Source organism: Phyllostomus discolor, chromosome 9, assembly GCF_004126475.2.
Source record: "Phyllostomus discolor isolate MPI-MPIP mPhyDis1 chromosome 9, mPhyDis1.pri.v3, whole genome shotgun sequence".
NCBI classification, from domain to species: domain Eukaryota; kingdom Metazoa; phylum Chordata; class Mammalia; order Chiroptera; family Phyllostomidae; genus Phyllostomus; species Phyllostomus discolor.
This window is the reverse complement of record NC_040911.2, coordinates 27272726-27295091: the sequence shown is the minus strand read 5'-3', so window position 1 is coordinate 27295091 and position 22366 is coordinate 27272726. Positions and strand designations below refer to the sequence as shown.

General features: G+C 43.5%; 1 protein-coding gene across 16 annotated transcripts in view; it reads left to right on the top strand.

Annotated features, from left to right (window-relative positions):
* FHOD3 (formin homology 2 domain containing 3) overlaps window positions 1-22366 on the top strand; it is a 428661-nt gene that overhangs the window by 237090 nt on the left and 169205 nt on the right. For all 16 annotated transcript variants that reach the window (XM_036009142.1, XM_036009140.1, XM_036009138.1 and 13 more), the window contains exon 6: window positions 15656-15750. In XM_036009142.1, coding sequence (XP_035865035.1) covers window positions 15656-15750 — 95 coding nt within the window. The remainder of the gene's footprint in view (window positions 1-15655; window positions 15751-22366) is intronic.

Sequence of the window (22366 nt, the reverse complement as noted above, 5' to 3'; positions counted from 1 at the left end):
ACATGCTTATATTGCAGTGTGACCTCTGGGCCTCCCCTAGGCCACATGGTTGGTGAGTTGTGTCACTGGGCAGCGAGTGTAGTCTGGGGAACCCTTCTTTCATCGGACAACCAGGAAAAACCTAACAGCACACCAAAGAGATGGGAAAGCATGTAAGTACCTCCCACTAAACCCCCACTTCACTTTCCTACTGGATCCCCCAAATGCCCATGATCATCCTACCACCTGCCACACAAGGAAGTGCGATGAGGGGAACCAGAGTGGAAGGTACTGTGATCTTCAGTGATTGCTGTGACAGTGTCTTCCTTTTGCAAATTGCTTGAAAACATAGGACTCTGAGAACACATTGGTAGGGCCCCTCCCAAGGTCTGGGAAAGGGGCCTGCAGGAGTGAGGGGCTCTGGAGTGTAAGCTTTGTTAGCACCTCTGTCCTAGGGGACGTGTGTTTAAACCATACCTCCCTCTGTGGAATGGAAACATGTATTCCCTGGAAAAGAAAGTTTCAGCAAGATAAGGGGAGAGCAAGGCATGCTTTTCAAAGGCCTGTTCCTTCTAGGTCCCCTGAAATCATATTCCAAAGGCAGCCAACTTCTTGCCTGCTTATTAGTTTATGTTTGTGGGAAGTGAACTCAGTGTGTCCTTTCGGTGTGTCCTTGGGCACACAGAGTGAGCCGCCTCTTCTTGGCTTGACAGATTAGCACAGAAAAGAGGAATACACATTGTTGGAATTCCTCATGGACTTGGAAACCATGCCTGCTGCAGCTCCTGTCTCTCCCCTGGTATTCCAGGCTGGGCTTTGCATCCAACCTGGTGGAGCCCATTCTCCTGTCAGCTGACCTTGAGGCTAGAGCTCTGAGATAGTCACAGGGCCCTAGCAGGAGTGTGACGGTGTGTCGGTACACAGTATACACTGATGGAAATCTGTGTACTTTCTAATTGTTCTATTATTTCACCGCTTGATAAGGCATTACCCATAGTTACTAGAGCTTGCAAGGGACAAACATCTGTTGTCATCTCTCTCTTGATTCTCACTTCATCCCTGCAAGAAACATCACCATCTCTTTTTTGCAGAGGTCAAATCACTTGTACCAAGGTGCTTGCTTATTAAGAGCCAGTGCTCCCTGACCTCAAACCCAGGTTTCTTGGCTTCAGAACCCATGCGTGCAGCTACTTCCCTGGCCTGCTGCCTGCTTCTTCCTTTCAAGGCTGTGGAGGAGCAAAGGGTCAAGGCATTCTCCATTCCTGGCAGCTGCAGGGTTCTGTCCATTTAGACAGGGCCAGTCCTGCCAAATGGGCCTAGCAGAGTGCTTGGAGCATAACTAATGCTCGTGACTGCTTGTGTGAGTGAATGCATATGTCAGTGTCGGGAAAAGCTGAGAGAGTTTGGGCCCATGGAAGGTAGGGCCCCTCACAGATTGCTGCACAATATGCTGGGAAGACGGGGTGGGGGCGGAGGGCCTGCAGCAAAGCCATACACTGGTCTCGCATCAAAACTTCTTTTCGTCTGTGTTTTCTTTCTTTTTTATTGTGAAGAATGGCTTGTTTTTCTTTTCTTTTCTTTCTTTCTTTCTTTCTTCTTTCTTTCTTTCTTTCTTTCTTTCTTTCTTTCTCTCTTTCTTTCTTTTCTTTCGTTCTTTTGGTTTACGAAAGTCTTTAATTAAAGATTAAAGGATATAAAATAATATTTGTCAAACTTTCTCCACATTATCATCTTCTTAGTGAGGCTTTTAATACATTTGAAAAAAATAATGTTTATTTATTGATTTGAGAGAGAGAAACAGAAGCATTGACTTTGTTGTTCCACCTATTTGTGCTTTCATTGGTTGATTGTTGTGTGCCCTGACTGGGGATCGAACCTGTAACCTTGGCGCATGGGGATGCTACTCTAACTTCAACTTAGCTACTCAGCCAGAGCCTTCATGTGTTTTTTCTTAATCACCTTCCCCCCCGTGAAATTTTAATGCCAAAGACATACTGTATATGTTTTATAGACTGTGTTCCTGTAGAGGACCGCAAACAATTGTAATATCTAAGGTATTTTTGCCCCCAAGAACCAATTTTCATGGTTCTTGCTCCCACTGAGAATACATGGTCTAAAGTATTGAATCACTCGGTTGAAGTAGCCGATGACAGGAGAATTGCTCATGTGTTTATAGAGCTGCAAACAAAGCGCTCATCATTGACAGCTGTAATGGCTATTAGCACAGCAAAACAGCTCAGTTCTAATGAACATGTGATTATCACTGCCAGGGAACAGCTGTTAAATAAATAGGAGTCTAGAGCATTGGCCAAGGAGCCAGGATGGGTGATGGTGAAGTCCATGGGCTATAGCCCTGGTCAGCAAGGGCCGGACTGGTCTCGCACCTCTTTGTACACAGGAGACACCCCCAGAGCTGTCAGAGACCGTGGACGCCCAGGTTGGGAGGCAGGGCTGCTGGGCTCTGGAGGCGTTGTCTTAGTTGCTTTGAGGACTCTCTGCTGTGGATATCAGGCCACCAGTTTTTAGCCAAGTAGTATTTTGATATGGTTTTATTTTTACTTATGTTATCATGGTAAAATATATATAACCTAAAATTCATCATGCTAACCACTTTTAACTGTATAATCCGGTGGCATTCATTACCTTCACAATGTTGTACCACCACCACTGTTTATTTTCAAAACATTTTATCACCCCAGTCAGAAACTCTGTGCCCATTAAGCAATAACTCCTCTTTCCCCCCTCCTCCAGCCCCTTGTCTGTCTTTATGAATTTTCTTGTTGTGGATATTTCATATCGTAGAGTGCAATCATCCAGTAGTTGCCCTTTTGTGGCTGGCTTATTCTAGTTAGCATGATTGTTTGTTCAAGATTCATTGAGTTGTAGCGTGTATTTGATACGATTTTAAGTGTATTTATGTGTTAAATGTACCCATACATGTTAATATATCCATACATGTTCATGTATACCTATATATTTCAGTCTGGTGGAATGCAGATAATAGAGTGAACATGCACAATCAGGAGAGATTTGATTGTTATTTTTCTCTTTTTAAAGGGAGTTTCATTCTTCTTCTTCATCTTCTTTCTTTGAATATCACTGATTCAGAGCCAATAGGGATGAATGAGTCACAAAAGGAAGGTTTCCAATTCTTTGCCTATTAGGCATGTGTTGGTTTTGTCCGAGGTCATAAAATAATATCATAGACTACACTTGTCAAGCTTGTAATACTTCTAAAGAATTTAGGTTTAACTAAGTCACCGATGAGTGACTACCACACTGGGCCCGCGTAGTCAGCAAGTCCCGCGGTGCCACTGTGGAGGTCCACGACAGCGTTCTGATGCCCTCTGAGGGCACGCTGATCACTGCTTTGTTCTACAGCACCATTCACTGCCTTGCGTGGTGTTATGATTTTAAAATAATGTTTAAAAGCTGAAACTTTAAAACTGCCTGTCAAACACGAGGAGGCCTGGGAGGCACTGCCAGCGATTTGGAGTTGGGGGTGGGAGGAAGCGTGCTGGGCTGATGGGAGCCAACATCACCTGCCTGGCGCGTATGCACAGTCTCCTGCCTCCCAGGGAGCATGGAACTCGGGTTTTCGGGCATTTGCCTTTGAGTTGGTTTTGGTTAGAAGCCGGTGCTGATAGTGAGCTGGGAGAGAGCCCTAACCCAGCAGAGTTTTTAGGTGATGGTTTGGTTCAGCAGGGTCCAGTGGTTCACACCCCTGGCTACCCGGGAGGATCACCTGTGGAACTTGGACAAACACAGGTGGACCCATGACGTCAAGTGCTGGGGGCGGGCCCAAAGAGGGTGAGAGCTGGGGTTTGAGGCTTCTGAGACCCTGCAGCCCAGCCTGAGAGGCCTGAGCATGCTCTGCCTGGGATGCTGGTCACCAAGGTGACCCTAGGACACAGATCCTTTTCAGGGGCCGGGAGAGGGGCACCGGGAGAGGGCCAGCAGTGAGTCCCCTTGCGGTACAGATTCACTAACAGTTGGTAGAATTTTAGGAAGTATAGTGAATTAGGAAGTTTAGTAAGTTGGGTTTTCTTTTAGGAAGTTAAAATTGTAAAGACTTTGAAATATTAAATAGAAATGCAGAATTAACATACTGGAAAATACTCTGATTGCTTTAAATAATGCCCAAAAGCGTAGTTCTGATTTTAATGAGGTCTCATCTGGGATGCCTGGGACTGCAGGTATAGACACCTATTAGAAGTGCTCTCCCTAGTGCTAAACATTTCACATTCCATCCCCACAAGTGGCTTTGGACTCGGTATGGGAGTGTAGAATTTTGGAGTTGGGAGCTGCTCTGGGCTGAGAGCAGAAATCGGGAACCATTGATGCATCCTTTCTTGTCTCACACCCTGGAAGCTCATCCGTCTTTTTCACAGCCTTCTTCTTCAAGTTATGGCTCTATTGTCCTTTTTTGCGAAACCATCTCTAATTACTTAGCCTCATACCAACCCCACCCTTCTCTGCATTGGGGAGTTTATGTGTGCCAGCCCACCCTGCTTGGGCTTAATTGCTCTCTCAAGCTTCATGCCTCTTGCCTCTGTCACCCCAGGATACAGGCAAGCCCTTTGGAAGGGATGCCCTGTGTGTATGCCTTTTGTGCGTCCCTTCCCTAGGCCAGAGGAGGGGCTGCTTCTCCCAGGGTCCCTTGGGCCCTTGTCAATGAGCCCTTGTCACTGAGTCATGATGCCACCCGGGCCCTGTGGGAAGAGCAGAGTTAGACTGAGCCCATGAGATGATCAGATGGTCCGGTCACTGCTGAGCCTGTGGAGTCTGTTTCTGGTTCATTTCACATCCGGCTCCAGACGCCTTGGGAAGGCTGTGCACTTCCTCTGGCGTTTCACTGGATGTAAGTCCTGAAAGATCATTATGGAACAGATCATGAAGATGACTATTTTTCTTTGCATAGAGAAATTAGGACTCTGCCAACATTTTTTTAGAAGCTCAAAACCTGCTAATCTACTAAGCCTTTCTTCATTCCTTTGCTTTCTCCTTATCTAAAACATGGGGGAACCATGGAATGGGAGAGCCCGAGAGAGGCTGGGGAGCACCAGTGTAACGGCACCATGACAGCCTCAGTGGTACTGAGGCCGTTCTGAACTGGTGGTGGGTGAGGGCCTACCTCTAACCTTCAGAATGGGAGTCTGGGATTTAAACTCTGCTGCTGATAGGAAGGTGAAGAAATAGTCCAGAAATAAATCAGTCCCGTGAATGGCAGTTGATGGGAGAAGAGGACTCCGAGAGCTTCCTGCATAATGTCCTGGTGGGAAGGTGGATCAGGAAGAACCACCCTAGTGATTCTGTTTTAGGGGTCCTGGTAGAGACCCCTCTGTCTTCTGAGAGTTGCTGATTAAACTTGCAAGTATTAAAGAGAAGCACACAGGCCTGCTTTATTTTAAAAATTATCTTGGGCACTCTTTTTTTAGGAAACAGGAATCCTGGGGTGTGGAGAGAGTAGTAATTTTTCTAAGAATGCTTCTGAAAATTTGCATTGCAAATACTGCTAGTATCAGCAGGGGACTTGCAACTTTGACACCTTGCTGGAGCTCTTTGTGCTGATCAAATTCTTGTCTTCAGTCTAGAATTGGCAGCTTCTTCTCCTTAATTTTCATGCAGTAATCAGTGCTGAAAGAATACTTCTTTGACAGTTGCCCTTGGGGAGAACTGGGCCTGGGCTTGTTGTTTAGGGCAGACAGTTAAGTGGGAGAGAGAATAATAATAATGCAGACACCAAGGTCTCCATTTAGTTCCAAGAATGTCAACATTATCAACCTCTTTTCAATATTTACTGCAGGCTTTGGTGAAGAATGGAAGTTGGGGGTTAGCAAATCCATTTCTGTGTTAAAAAGAGTAAGTTTTAATGGCCTGATTAAAATAAGATGGAATCCCATCTTTAAGATGAATTAGCCCTTCCCAGAAGATAAGGTTTCAGGGGCAGTAATGGTTCTTCCTTCTCTGGAGATAACGTTGATTTAACAACCCTCAGTGGCTGTCCGAGCCCCCCACGTGCTCCAGCTGAAGAAAGCAGTGTCAGCCTTGAGCCAGAAAGAGCCGACTCCATCTGACAGCACAGCAACCCCAGTCTGTGCTCCTAATGCGCCAGCCACGGGCCAATCACGGCCCCGCCCCCGCCGAAGAAGAACACCTTCGTGACCACTGGTAATTGTTTTCAGCAGAAAATTGCTTTTAGGGAGACGATTCTTCTTCAAGTTTTCATATAATCTGTCTATTTCTCCACCCTTTGGGTTGAAATAAATAGGAGTTATTTTTAGTCACGTTGCCAAGTGGTGAAATATCTGATGTTACGCAATGGCTGTGGAATAGGCTTCCCTTCCTGTGGCCGGGGCGAAAAGAGAATTGAGTGAAGAATAGGCAAGTGTGATTGATGACAAGTCTAGCGATCTGTTGCACGGGCACAATGGCTGTGGTTAGGGACACCACCCTGAGTTCCTGAAGCAGGCGAAGAGAGTGGGTTCGGGGGCTCCTCGCACACGGAAAAGGGGCCCGTGTGGGGAGGTGAGACGTCCATCAGCCTGACGGCAGCTGTTGTCTCACTGTGTGCATGTGTGTATCAAATCACCCTGTGGTGGGCCTTCCATACCTGCAACTGTTATTTAAAAATGTTTGAGAAAGTTAACCAAAGGAGAGAGAATGGTAAGGTAGGTGAATCGTACCTAATGTAAACAATTAGTGAACCTGGGTAAAATGTGTATGAAGAAAAAAGACTTCTGATGCTATTCCGGCAACTTTTTTGTAACTTGGAAATTATCAGAAAATTAAAAGTCACCCCCAAATGGAAAAATAAAATTAGTGGGAAGGGGCTGTAGAAAGATGAACTGAAATACTCAGACTTTACAGGGAGGACTTTTTGTTTGGTAGGAACTGTAGGGTCAAATGTGCAAGTGGATACTTAATTTACAAACGAAAGCCTTGTCTGGTATTGTAAAAAGGGCTAATTTGTAATAAAATGTGGTATACCTATAGTTACAACAGTGCTTTTAAAAAAATGAAACAACCCACATTGCATTAAAAATCCTTGGGTCTAAACGGGATAGCTCTGTCAGAAGGTGCGGGAGCCCCTGCCCCGCTGAGCCCCGGTACAGAGTGAGGTGAGCTGTGATTTCACTGTGATGATGCCCAGTGAGGAGAAGGATGGGTGGGGGCTCGTTCAAGACCACACAGGGCAGCCGTGTTAAGAGCTCTTTGTTTAGAAAGGCAGATGACTCTGCCAGGAAGGAATTACCTTCAGCTTCTTCCCCGGCATTTTTGGCATCTTTGGCCAAAGGAAAGGACATGAACAAGCAGGCAAATAACTGGTTCGGGATTGTTTTCTTGTTGGTCTCCAATGCATAAGAAATTCTTTTTTTTTTTTAATGCATCTGCCTCTGGGTTGTAGAATGGATGTATCTTTTATACGTAAGGACTTCTATTAAGTGTAAGATACATGTAACTAATTTACAACTGACAGGCTTAGATGGTAGCAGAAGGTTTCAGAGACCCAGCAGCCCAGACAGGGTGGGCAAGAAGCTGAAAGGGGGGTCGGCTGGGGACATGTGGAGCCCCAGGCCTCATCCCTGGGCAGAAGTGAGCCAGAAGGTTTGCCTGCTTCAGCTGACAGTTTCAGTGCTTTGGAAAATTTGGTGGTAACGTCTGCCATGGATTAGAAAAAGAGTGGGAATCAAGGTAGGGACACCAGCTATGATCAGCAGTTGCTATAACCCAGAAGAGACCGTGGAAGCTGGACCTGAGGCTGTGAGTATGGCAAAACAGGGTAAATAATGCACCAGCTTTCTGGTTGAAGGACTAAGAAGGGGAGCCCCAGGGTACCTAAAAGTGTCAGGGGGATAATGGAGGAGGAGCTCAGGAAAGTGACCTGCAGAGTTTTTTTTTTGTAGCCTTGGGCTCACTGTACACTGTGCATGTGTGAATCTGACCCTCAACAGCGTACGGAATAATAAGGTAGACTACTGCCCAGGTGCCAGACCAGCCACTGGGTACACATGTAGTCCCAATCCGAAGGGTGCAGCAAGAGCTTTGAAAACCAGACTGGCATTAGAACCACAGCCCACGCAAGGTGTGCGGCTTGAACTGAACCAGGTTCATTGCTGGCTTAAACAGAAATGTCAACATTTTCTGTAATACTTAAATGAAATCCAGAGTCTTATAACACCATCTTCAAAGTCCAAGATATAAGCCAGAATTACTTGACGTACAATAAATGAGGAAAATCTCAACTTCCATGGGAAAAGACAAAAACAACAGGCCCCAGTGCCAAGGTGACACAGATACTGAGATTTGTCAAACCCTTTAAAGCAACTAGTATAAAAATGCTTCAGGAAGTAGGGGTGACACCATTGCCATAAATGGAAAGATAATCTCAGCAAAGAAAGATATAGAAGGTATAAAGACAAACCAAATGGAAAATTTAGAAATAAAAAATATAATAAGCACAATAAAAACTCACTAAATGGTCTCAGTAAAAGGCTGGAAATAATAGACCTAAATTCCAATGCACCAATAATGATATTAAATGTAAACGGCCTAGTCACAATAATTAAAGACATGGACACAATGAGCAAACAAAGCAGGACCCAGCTATGTGCTGCCTACAAGAAACCCATGTAATGCTGTGTATAGATACTTTGAAGCAGAAGAGTACACAAATAGATGATTATGCAAACACTGATCAAAAGAAGGCTGTATTAACATTAGAGAAAGTAGACTTCAGAATTAAGAAAATGGCAAGGGATAAAGAAGGACATTATCATGATAAAAGGGTTAAATTCACTTAGAAACAGAAAACCTATGGAACTTCAAAGTACCTAGGTTGAAAACTGAAAGACCTGAAATAAGAAATAGGAAACCCTCAGTGATAGTTGGAGACTTCCACACACTTCCTCTTGGGAACCAGTGAACCTGGCAGGTGAAGTCAGCCAGGCTGTGAGGGCGTGGCCAATGCCACCCACCTGCCGTTCCCACCGGGTCTTTAGAGCCCTCTGCCCAACTGCAGCGGTGTGCTGGGGGCGCTCACGGAGACAGACCATGTCCTGGTATCCTAGGTCATACCCGCCTTTAAAAGGATTAAAATGGCATGTTTTCTCACCATAATGGAATTAAACTGTAATTCAATACCAGAGGGGTAACAGGATTACCTCCAAATACTTGGATATTAAACAACATACTTCTAAATAATTCATATGTTGAAGAAAAATTCTCAGTGGAAATTGGAGAATAGCTTGAACTAAATGAAAATGAAAATATAAAATACCACAATTTCTGGGATGTGGTTGCAGTAAGGCATGGAGGGAAATTTGTAGCATTACATGCTTAAATTAGAGAGAAAAACTCTAATAATATAAACACCCACCTTAAGGAATTAGGATAGAAAAAGAAAAATAAAGCCAACAAGTAGAAGGAAGGAAATAATAAAGAGTAGAAAATAATGAAATTGAAAACAGACAACAGGGAAAATCAGTGATACAAAAAGGAAATTTTTGAAAAGGAAAATAACAAGCAATGGCGACAAAGAAAAAAAAGACACTAATTGCCAACACATGGAGTGAAGAGGGGATATTATGACAGACTCCGCAGGCATTCTGTCACAGTAGGAGTGAATAGTAGGGGAATTCTATGGATCAGTCTAAGCACATAAAATGGTACTCTAGTTGAAATGGACCAAGTGCTTAAAAGCCACAGACTACCAAAATTAAGCTCAACCAAAATTAAGTAGATAACCTGACTAGGCCTATTACTATTACTGATATTAACTATGACTATTAAATACATTTAATTTGGAGTTAACCTTCTAAAAAAGGCATTTCCAGGTCCAGATGGTTTCCTGGTAAATTCTACCAAAGACACAATAAAGCCAATCTTACACAATCTCTTCCAGAAAACAGAAGATAGAGGAATACCCCACAACTCATTTTATGAGGCCAGCATTACCATGATATGAAATGAAACAAAGACAGGACACTATAGACCAATCTCTCTCACGAACCAGGATGCAAAAATCCTCAGCAGAATGTTAGCAAGTCCAGCAATATCAGAAAGGAACAATGCTCCATGGTCAAGAGGGAATGCAAGGCTGGTATAATACTTGAAATTCATTCTGTGTAACCCACCACATTAATGGTGTGAAGAAAAGGCACATAATATCAGTTGAAATACAAAAAGCATTTGACAAAATTCAGCATCCATTTAATTTTGTAATTATATATAAAATTATATACAATTAAATATATAATATTAATATATTATATTATAAATATAACGATAAATTTAATATTATAAACATATAATAAATTTAAATTTATTATAAATATATAATTAAATATATAATTTATTATATATGATATAGATATAATTATATATATATATAAAATTCTTAGCAAACTAGAAATGGTGGGGTGGGGGGACTTCCTCACCTTGACAAAGGACAATGTACAAAACCTACACCTAACATAATTAGTAGGGGAAGACTAAATGCCTCCCCTAAATATTGAGAATGAGGCAAGGGTGTCCACTCTGAGCACATCTGTTGAATGTTATACCTGAAGTATAATGTTCAGAAGTGTAATAAGACAAAGAGGGAGAAGGGGAAGGGTAGATATAGGTAGATTGGGAAGGAAGAAATAAAATTGTTCTTTGTTATAGACAACGTTATCATCTATATGGAAAATATCAGGAAATCTACAAAAATAAAACCTAGAAAACTCCTAGAATGAATACATTTAACAAAGTTACAGGATAGAAAGTCAACACACAAAAATAAATTTTACTTCTATATGCTAGTAATAAGCAATTGGGAATGGAAAAGTTTTTAAAATATCATTTCCAGTAGCTCCAAAAATGTGAAATACTTACAAATTTGGCAAAAAATCATATAAAAGATCTGAAGTTAAAAATGACTAATCACTGATGAAAAAAATCAGAAGATCTAAATTCATAGACATGGTAGGTTCATGGTTAGAAGATTCAACATAGGTCAATTCTCCCATAATTTATCTATAGATTTAATGCATTTCCCATAATACTTCCAGAAAAGATTTTTTTTTTGTAGATTTAAGCAAGGTGCTTCCAAAATTTACATGAAAAGGACCAAGGACAAGAATAGCCAAAACAATTTTGAATGGAATGGAAGGAAGGAAGATTTTAGGAATCATGCTACCTGATTTTAAGACTTACTATGAAGTCTTAAAATTAAGATAGTGTGGGACTGGAAAAGGGACAGACGGATCAATAGAGCAACATAGAGAATCTAGAAATAGATCCACACAAGCATAGCCAATGGATTATTTTGGCAAATTTGCAAAAGCATTTATATAAAAAGGATAGTCTCTTCAACAGATGATGGTAGATCAGGTGGACATCTATATAAATAAAGAACCTCAATCTAAATCTTACAATTTATACAAAAATTTATTTCAAAATGGATCATGTATCTAAATACTATCAAAATTATAAAAGAAAGCAAAGGAAAATATTCTCATGACTTTGGGTTAGGCAGAGAGCCCATTCCCCCACTTTGTGTCTTTGAGATTCTTCCAACGTGTGCTCTGTCCAGTAGGTAATTGATGTTTGACTTCCGGGAGATAGTCTTCATGACCAGCACTTACTGAGCAGTTACTTTGAGTCAGAGATTGTTCTACCTCAGCCCCTACAACACCCCTGAAAAAACAGGGACTACAGTACTACAGTACTATCTCATTTTTGAGGTGAGGATACTGAAGCATGGAAAAGTTCATGAAGAACCCCAGAGTAAATTCCACGAGCCACAGAACAACAAAAGCTCTGGGCAGCTTCTCATTAGACCGGCTGTTGCCCACCACTCTGTTCTGACATCTCACCCTCCTCATCCTACTCTAAAACGCAAGTCAATAGTATTCGTGGCTCCTGTGACCCAGACCATGTACTTTGTTTGTTTGTTTTTTCCTGTGTCAGTTTTATTCACAAGCCCACATTTAAATTGTTGGGGTTTTTTTTGCTGTTGAAGAGCAATGTTAACCCACTTGAATCTATTTAGCGCCATCTCGTGTCTGTAGTGGGTTTTACAGAAAGCAGTGCTACAGCACTAGGAACAGAAAGCTCTAGTGGGCAAGCTTTTGTTTAGCCAAATATTATCACAAGTCAGTGTGATCAGAAACTTGAATTCCACTGGATGTGAAATTTCTCGTGACCTCCTGCAATGTGATCAGTTAATAGATCTGGGAGGGAAACAGATCATAGAGAGAAAACATAAAAATTCAAGTTGGCTTTTACATCTCATTTTGCCTTCCTTTGTTTTGTAGCAGTGTCTTGGCTTCCTGGGGTTTCTGCAGTCCCAGAGGCCCTGAGAGGTTAGGATGGAGACCTTCATTCACCTTTTCAGCCTGGGCGGGTGGGGGAGGGCTCAGGGGATGCACCTGCCAGAGGCTGAAGAGTCTGTATCATTTCCCCTGTGCTGTTAGGATGATTTAGAACATGCTGCTAAAATCTGCCTCCAGATTTGCGTCCTTTTTAATCTAATGTTTTCCAATTACAGTTTACATTCAGTGTTATTCTGTGGTAGTTCCAGGTATACTGCAGAGTGGTTAGACAATCACATACTTTATAGCATGCTTCCCCACTCTTCTCAGTACCCACTTTCCACCACAGTGGGGCTCAGATGGGAAAAGGACGGTGGTGCAAAGTCCCCTTCCCTGGACATTTGCCAGCTTGTTTTGGGAGGGAGAGGAGGAAAGAGAGGGGAGAAGGGGAAAATGGGGCAGGATGCGCTGAATTCTCAGAGTGCCTCCCTGAAGAGGAGGTGGGAGGGGTGAACTAGTAAAAACATTCTAAAAACAAAAAGGCACCTAGCCCTAACCCATGGCTCAGTTGGTTGGGTGCCATCCTGCAAAGCAAAGGGTCACTGGTTCCCTTCCCAGTCAGGGCACATGCCTGTGTTGTGGGTTCAGTCCTGGTTGGGGGTTCAGTCCCTGGTTGGGGGCATGTGAGAGGCAACCGATGATGTTTCTCTCGCTCATCAATGTTTCTCTCCCTCTCTTTCTCTCTGCCTTCCCTCTCTGTAAAAATAACTAAATAAAATCTTTGTAAAAAGCACCTAGTATTTTATATTATGCACTCTTATTTTCTTATGTATTGGTTTATTTTTTCTATTATAGAAGTAATAGGTGCTCATAGTGGAAAACAGGGAAAAAAAGAACATATACACGATCGTAATGCTTATAAAGTATGAGTTTTCCTTTCTTCTATGCATGAAGATTTTAGTGTTTAATTGAATTATGTGATGTGTATTCATGATTTTCCATATTTTATTTATTTTATTATAGACATTTCACAGGTTAGGAATGGCTTTGGTAAATTACTGTGTATGCTGAGTTCTAGAACTATGATAGGATATTTTGATCAGGATACTTCAATGAGTATCTCTGCTTCATCCTTGTTCCTGTTTAACGTAGGGTACATCCTTAGGATAGATCCCCGAAATCACAGTGACTTGGGGAAGAGCCTGGAGAGAGGACTTTCAGGCTGTGAGGACAGACCTGGGAAAGGAACCTGCTCGCCCTGGCTGGAGGTGGACCCCACTGCTTGACAGTGATGGGTTTGGGGCACATTCCCTCGCTTCTCGGAGCCTCAGATTTTTCCTGTGTCAGGTGGGGGTAATAACATCCACTTCACAGTAGGGCTATTGTGTTAATAACATGGGTAAAGTCCCCTCTCAGAGCATGGCACACAGTAGGCACTAAATATATAGTAACTATTTTAAAAACAATTGCATCGCTAAATAATCTTATTACAGGATTTGTACCAATTTCCCCTGCCACCAGTAATGTACGAAGTTACTCGTTTAACCTCACTAGCAATTAATGGCCTAATAATTTCTTCAAAAATTACCTCTGATAATTTAAGTAAACAAGGCCACCTCAGTGTTGTTTTACGTTGCATTATTTTTATTGCAATGAGGGTGAACAGCTTTGCGTGTTATAAACCAGCTTGTTGTGTCTTGTGAAATGCTGTGGTTGCTGTGGTTGCCATTTAGGGTTTTCTTATCAGTCTGTCTGAAGTGTTTATATAAGGCATTATTTAAACCTTTGTCACATCTGCTGTCACGGATCCTTGTGTCTAGTATTATCTTTTCATATCCAAGTTTGATTTTCTGTGTGTGTAACATATTTCTCATTCAGATGAGAAAGTGGTCACAATCATGATCCCTTCTTTATGAATGCTCTAGAAGAATATTTTACTGAGTCTATGATATCCCTTGCAAAAGTGACAGTATTGTGTATTCATTTCTAGCCATCCTACCTCTTGTTATTTTCATGTCATTAAGTTTTCCTGAAACTCTAGAGCGGTGCTAAATAACCCTGGTGTCAGTGGGCGTCACTTTTAAATGCTTCCTGATTTTAATAGGACTGGCTGCATTGCCTCACCATTAAATGGAATATGAACCTGTTACTTCCAAAATACGCTGTTTATTGTGTCAAGGATACATTTAATTATTCTTTTTAAATTTTGAGCTTTTACATATTTAGGAGCATAATTTTTTCAGAATGATTATGTGATTGTGTTATTTGATCTTTTGTTGGGTAAGATAGTAACAGTTTTCTAATATCATTATTTTGTGTTTTACTTTTTCAACCAACACCATTTTATACAGACTGTTTCCAACAACCTCTGTATGAACTTGTGTGTGGGTGTAATGCTAAGAAAAGAATATGAGAAAAAATGCATTCATGTATTGAGAATGATTAACTTCCGTTATGGGACTAGGAATTCTTTTCACTTTACTCGTCTGTGTCTTCCAGTTTTCTAAAATGTGATGTTCCACTGTTACCATAAAAATGGCAATGCTGTGCCAATTAGTTGTGGGTGAAGTGAGATTCAGGAGGTCAGACATGATTTTCAGGGAGCCTGCTTGTTTAGGGTCTGTAACTTCTGTTCATTATCTGGAGTCCAAATTATTTTGAAACTAGGGAGCTGAAAAAGTAGTTAATATATTTTTTAAAAAGGCAATAACATGGCTTGGATTTTCCTTTTGAATAATGGCAATATGTGGTGACTGTATTTTCCTGAACTATAAATTTAGGACTTTGCATTTGAAAAATGGTATTTTTTAACGATTTCTGACATTTTAAAATGTGAAAATCTTTCAAAGAAACTACAAACAATATTTAAATAGATATGCATCCCTTATGTAAAGGATTCAGAGGGTATCAGTTCGGGATGGTTCCCCAGCCTCTGGAACCCACCCGACCACAGGTGGGCCAACGAGACAGGTTGCGTTTGGAAGCTTCATCTGTCTCCTTGACCCCAGCAGGAGGCTGCAACCCAGACACCATCTCGTGGGGACCTGTGCCTGTCTAGGACTGCACACAGATATAGAAACGGAAAAACATGCACTTATACATCAAGACACAGAGAAACAGCAATCGCTGGATTCGGTGCCTTAATTGCATCTTCCAGATGCCAGGAATAGCCCCTGTTTCTTCTGCTGTGGTCAGCACGTTCCTCTCTGAAATGAGATTTTGCTAATTCCAGAGCCCAGGCATTCTCCTCCCATTTGGTTCTTAACATACAGTGTACTGAAAGTATGAAAATCTCAACTGACATGATGATCGTTGAAAATTATGTTTACATGTGAAACCATAATGTCTTCTTGCTTCTTTTTCTCCTCTCTCTGTAGCTTTGGGCCAGATTATGTTGTATGTGGATGGGATGAACGGAGTGATAAACCACAATGAAACTATTCAGTGGCTGTACACTCTCATTGGGTCAAAGGTAAGAGAAGGTTTTACTTGAACATCTCCTTCAGTTTTAGTATCATAGACCTTTCTTTCTGTTACCCTGTCTGAGATGGTTTTGGAGAAAGAAATCCTCTTTAGCTTGGTTCCAGCCTTGTCATAGTACAAATGAAGACTCCTATTTTATGGATTTAAAAATACACTCAGATTACAAGTGTTTATGACTCTAATGCATTTTGTTTCCCTATTTTAAATGCTTTAGTAGCTTCCAGTTTTGTGTTTAATTGAAAAATTATACCATAGATGTAGTACAGATCTGCTGTATTTCATGTTCATGTGTGTTTAGTTACTGATGTACGTATCTGTGTGTTGTACAGATACATATGCATGTTCCTATGTATAGATGGAAGACTCCGAGGCTGACTTTCAACTCTACCATCTGTTATGAAAGTAACCAACATTTATTAAAGATTTGCCAGGCAACAGACACCAGAGTAGGTTGCTTTACAAACATTATCTCCTTTAATTCACTTGAGACCAATATAAGGTATACACAGTCTGCCCTGAAAGAGTCCAGCCATTTGTTAATATAATGAGAATGGTTTGCCTGACACCGATGTAACCTGGCAGCCAAGGAGAGAAGGAGAGTGGACTGGAATGTGCTTGTGTGAACAATGACAACTTCACTGTACTAGTCAGTGGGGGCGGTAGATGCTGCTGAGTAAGCATGTGTACTGTGTGGCTGTCACATTTAAAATGAGCAAGTAGAACAATATATCTGTATCAAATTTTATGTTAAGCTTGAGCATTCCTCTGTAGAAACTATTTCAGTGATTCAGAAGGCCCTGGCTATGGGCAACTGGTGGTTGGCAGCTTCATCATGACAACATATCTGCTCATGTATCATGTCTTGTGCAGACTTTTTGGCAAAACATCAAATCACTCTGGTGACTCAGCGCCCCCTACAGCCCAGACTTGGCACCCTGAGACTTCTGGCTTTTCCCCAAACTAAAATCACCTTTGAAAGGGAAGAGATTTCAGACCATCCGTGAGGTTCAGGAAAATATGATGGAGCAGCTGATGGAGATTGGGAGAACTCTGTGAGGTCCCAAGGTGCCTAGTTTGAAGGGGACTGAGGTGTCCTTGTCCAATGTACAATGTTTCTTGTATCTTATATCTTCTTCAGTAACTGTGTCTATTTCTCATATTGTGTGGCTGCATACTTTCTGGACAGACCTTGTATGATATTAGTTTACCATCTTGTAGTGGAGGAAATAATGCTTAGTTGTGAAAGTCTATCCAATTTCCTCCATGAATATCGGCACTTGTCTGCCCGCCATGCCTTGGCTGTGAAGCCCTCACACTGTGCCAAGGAGGCAGATTGATCCTGTGACCTGAGGTGTTCTGGAAGTGGGGTGAGGCTCTGGCATCATCATCTCTGGGTTCTCAGGTGGGGCCATGAGGGATCTAGTTGGAGGAGGGATTTGGAGGAAGGAGGAAGAAGGGATTTTATCCTGAGAAAGTGAAAATTAACCAAGGCTGCATTGGGATGAGTGTGGGGTGGGGCATCGTGGAGGAGATCAAAAAGACTGCATTGGGCAACAGGTCCGGCAGAGGGGGCCTAGAGGGACTGGGTCGGGGATTTGAACCTGATTTAAGCAGGTCACAGAGTCAACATAGTTTCCTGGGGGTCCCTGTGGAGCATGTGGTCAGCCCTGACTGTTCCCCATCCCTGCATTCATTGCCTCCCTCCTTTGGCAAGCCTGTTCCACACCTCAGCATCATGCTCCAGGTAGTGAGTCATAGCCCTTGGCCTTGCCTTGCACCCTGTCTGCTCCCCAGGACCTCCGCTGGACGGGAGGAGGGCTTGACCCTGATTTGGCTTCATGTGGGGAACAGATCCAGTTTAAGGCTGTCCTTCCCTCTCAGACTTCTGTAGTCCTGGTGACTGCGCCCTCTGCAGGTGGGAGGGCCTTCCCTCTGTGTGGGGCACTGGTGTCAGCACTCCCTGGGCCCCAGGTTAACCCTTCCATCTTCCTCTCCATGTTCTTTCCCTAGTATTATTTTCCCTGCAATAGAATAGTTTTCCCTGTTTTGTAGCAGAAACAGCCATGGTTTTTCTCAGGAGACGAAAACCTTTTCTCCCTCCTTTTTATTTGGCTTTGTTTTCTGTGGAAAATGGGAATTGCTCTGTTTACAAACTGCTGTAGGTGACCTTAGAAGCCAAGGGGAGCACTGGGCCACCGGCTAGACTCGGCCAGGCCGAGGGGAGACTTATATCTCACATCCTGTCTCAGTGTTTTATGTCTTTTCCTTCCCTCTGCTGGGAGCCCTCCCTAACCTCCATGATCCTTTGGAGCTGCTCCCTCCCCAGGGCTTTCTGGATGGTCTTGGCACCCCCCAAAGCTAGGGAAATGGGGAGATTTTGCAATAAAAATAGACTTTTGGCAATGTCATGGCTGAATTAAGAAACCTTTATAGCTTTGTTTGGTCATGATAAAACACCAACAGCCAGCCCTATTTTTAATAGTAAATAAAGCCCAGCATGCTTACAGTAGGAAAAGCGACAGACAGTCTTTTAGCAGCTCACTGGTGATGAGGGGGAAGAGAAGGGATCGAGAGGAAAGACACACAGGAGGGAAGAGGGGGAGACAGGAAGAGATGCTTGGAGTGACCACAGTGGGGGAAAGAGAGAGAGGAGAGGAGAGAAAGGGAAGAGCCCTCACGGGAACACCCAGGTCTGCTCAGTAGTGGGAGGAAGACTCCACGCCATCCGTACTGCAACAGCATCCTGTCCATTTTTTCTTTGGAACCATTCTGTTAGAAAAACCACCAGCCAAACAGGGAACACACAGGAAAGTCCTCATTGCATTTCTAAATGCCATGGAGAAATCATCAAATTAAAAGCCCTCAAGAAGGAGCATGTAGGAATTCTGCTTCCCAGCCTCCTTTGCCTGTGTAGCACACGCAGTGTTCGGGACCCCGGGCATCACTCTGTTCCCTGGGCCTCTGCCTGGGCTGAGGTGTTTGCTTCTTCTCTTGGGGCATCAGCAACGCATCAGTGCTGGGTTTGTTCTCCATCCTCCATTTTCCCAAAGGACGGTCCCTAATAGTTCCCGGCTGCTGTGTTTAACACTGGGCCAGTCACCATGGCCAGGCTAAGCCTCGTAGTGTATGGTGTTAGAAAGGGGACCACAGGTGATGCCCCGCAGCCCGAGTTCACTCACTGTGACATCAGATGACCCTGCAGGGTGGGCTCAGTTTCAGGCTAGTGGCCAAAGTCAGCAATGGCAGCAGCCACCAAGTTTGTTTTCGGTGCAGTGCTAATGAGATTGCCTCTTATTTACAAAACCAGCACAGTGGCCCCTGACAGTCCCCCTCCTCTCATGCCTGGATAGTGAGGAGCCTGCAAGTAGACAGGATGCACCAACTTAAAACTCTTAGGCTTTGAGAAGGAAGCCTTTGTTTCTTCCTTAACCATATAAATTGGGTGATACGGCCACAAGAGGTTTTCCCAGTTCAAATAAAATTAAGGAGTTGGAAAAGCCAGGGGCCCTAAGGGCTTTTTTTTTTTTCTGGGTTCTAAGAGTCAGGTTTCTCAGAACCTAAAAGGTTTACCTGGAGATCCTGTGGTTTTTACCTTAAATAGGCACAGAATTGATGATGAAATTCTGGGTTAGAGAAACCTTGTCATTCTGTCTTCATAATGCTTCATTTCTCCTTCCATGAAAGGCAATAAGATGTGATTTTGCAGCCTGCCCGTGGGTTGTTATGCAATGCATGTTTGCAGATATTTGAGCTCATAGTCAGAGGACAAAATGATGTATTCGTAGCCAAATAATTACTTTTTAAAGGAAAGAAAAGTTATTTTTGATAAAGTGCTTTATTCTGTTACCAAAGTCCATCCTTAAACCCCACGGTCAGAGCAAGAAGCAGATGCTCACCCTGTGACTTCTCACACGGGAGGCGTTTTCTTTCTCTTCATACATTTGGGAGTCTGAGTAGCTGAGGTAAGATGACTCAGCTTATGTAGCCTAGCCTTCATCACTCTAACAGTGTGCCTGTCTGCCTGTGTCTGCATGGAACCCCTCTGGCTCATAGGGCAGGCCCAGGGACCCTCAACTTCCTGAGGGTCCGCCAGGGATGCCTCCTGATGTGGTCACGGAATCTGCCCGATCGGTGGTGCCATCCACCTGGGCTCACTCTGTCCTCTCCAGTTTTCTGTCAGCCCCGTGGAATCTGGTCCTTCCAGGTGTGCCCCAGGATGCCGATCACAGATCTCCAGATGCCCTTTGTGCTTGTGTGGGGTTGGCTATGCTTCCCTACCCCTCCTAGTGCAGCTACTAAACCTGAGCTGAGGGGAGCCCTGGCCACAGCCCCCTTCCACACACATACAGTCACGTAGACACATGAGAGAGCCATGTTCTTTGTCTGTCTGTCTGTCTGTCTGTCTGTCTCTCTCTCTCTCTCTCTCTCACACACACACACACACACACAATCATACACAGGGGACACTGCTAAAGTTTCTCATCAGGACAGTGAGAGGATGATGGTAAGTGGCACATGGTATATAGAATAGGGTGGTGGAGGGGGTGACGTTGACAGGAATGGGAAGCTAGGGGGCTAGTGCAGTATCAGAGCTGTGAGGTGGTAAGGTCGGACAAGAGTTGCAGTGGAAATGGAATATGGAATGGGAATATGGAGATGGCTTGAGGAAGAGCTTCCTATATTGGGTTTCTAGATAGGGAAAAATAAAAGCAGGAAACAACAAGGGGGTCGCAGTTTTGAATCTGGGCAGCTAGGAATACAGCATTGCTTCTGGTGAGAGGGGAGAAGCTGGAAATCGGAGTTCCTTGGCAGGAAGGCTTTGACACGCTGGTTTGGAGATGAAGGCAGTGTCCCCAAGGAGACCTAGGTGCTGCCAAGATGCCAGGTGCTCTGGCAGGTGCTGTCCAGTGAGCTCTCTGACCTCAGTCACTGGCATGTCACTGCCGCGGGAGGTACTCAGATGACCCACGCGTGGATGAAAGCTGGAGTGCTTTTTGAGTTACACAATAGAAAATCACAAAATCCTGTCTTGAAGAAGTGGCCAGGTCTTCTTAAAGATGCTCCTGACATTCACCAGCCACATTCCTGATACTTCCCGCAGCCGTTGCAGGACACTGGAACCTGGGACAGCCTTCCCTGTGGGGACCTGCATCCACCTCTCTGTCGTTAACCAAAGGCTGTGCACGGCTTTCTGAAGCGACACACTCACTTCTCCATGGAAGTGGTGTTTTTAAAGGCAGTCATGTCGTCCTGTACGCGAGCTATACGCGATGGTTTCCCCAGGTAGTCCTGAGAACTTAGTTTGCAATTCCTCATCCTACAAGTTACCACCTTCTCTGCCCATCCTGTATGAACACTAGCAATATGGCAGCCTCCTGGTTCACAGTGTCTCTCTTCCACAGATCCCACCTCTGATTCACTAGGCTTTTCAGGAGCCGCTCTGGGTGCTGGCGCAAATCAAGCTGGTAATCCACTGACCCCCCAGGTTTTGTTCACGCCTCCGTGTTTGCCAGTTTCCTCCAGTCTGCGTCTCTGGGATTGTTTCACACCTAAAGGCAGGGTTTTGCAATTTTCCCCATTGATTTCAGGCTCGAGTTCCAACCTCAAGATAATTACGAATTTTACTTTGGCCATTCATCATATTAATCTGTTAGTCTTGGTTTGATGTGACATTAATTTAATAAGCAGAGCTTCTGTGTCATTGACCAAAATGTCAACAGAGGCGAGGGATGCATAAGCCAGTGCAGCATGCAGAGTGACATGGATAAGTCTGGGCTTGCTAGATCACTTTGGTGCAGTTAGTGAGAAGACACCTGACTCCACAACCATTCAGCCTCATTTCTTCCCTGAGGTGACAAAGCCCTCCTGAAGTCAAGTTTTGCTGCCTTTGGTGGTAAGTGCGGAGCTTGAGGGTCAAAACACACTTGTGTGGTTCTTTGGGTGGATTATTTTTTTATCTTTCAAATGCAGATAATAGTCTATAAAATGAAATAATGGCAGTGAAGAATATGTAAAACAATGAGCATTTTTCCTGCACAAAAGTGCCCAGTGTTTTTGACCTGACTACTTTTTTTCCACAAATCCACCAGCTTCTTAAGTGTTAAAAAAAAGATGGCTCACTTTGCCGGACCTGCTCACCTGCAAACGGATGGGCCCAGTGTTCTCCTCCTGTTCCTGAGTGCTCAGGAGACATTCGTCCCCAGGTCCTCAGCACCGTGTTGCCGGGGGTCAGTAGTGGGCTTAGTAAAGCGGAGGGTATGATTTTAGGACTTTGTCTTTAATTCTTTTGTAAAAATTAGGATAGTTAACACTTTATAGACTTTTACCAACTCTTCTGTTTTCACCCTGTTGTCTGTGGTCTTAAGATTTAATAATGTCAACTTTGCCCTGTTGGAGGTGCCTGCATTGTAAATTCTCAGAGCATCAAATATTATGCTGTTATTCTTTATAGTATTATGAAGGATTCTTTTAACTGATGTGTCTAAATGTAAAAAGTGAAATACAGTTTCTGCCTCGATAACCATGACGGTCTGAACTCCTGTTCTCACTGTGATGACCAACAGTTGTCGCCTCATTTAAGTCACATCACTGCCCAAGGCTTGCAC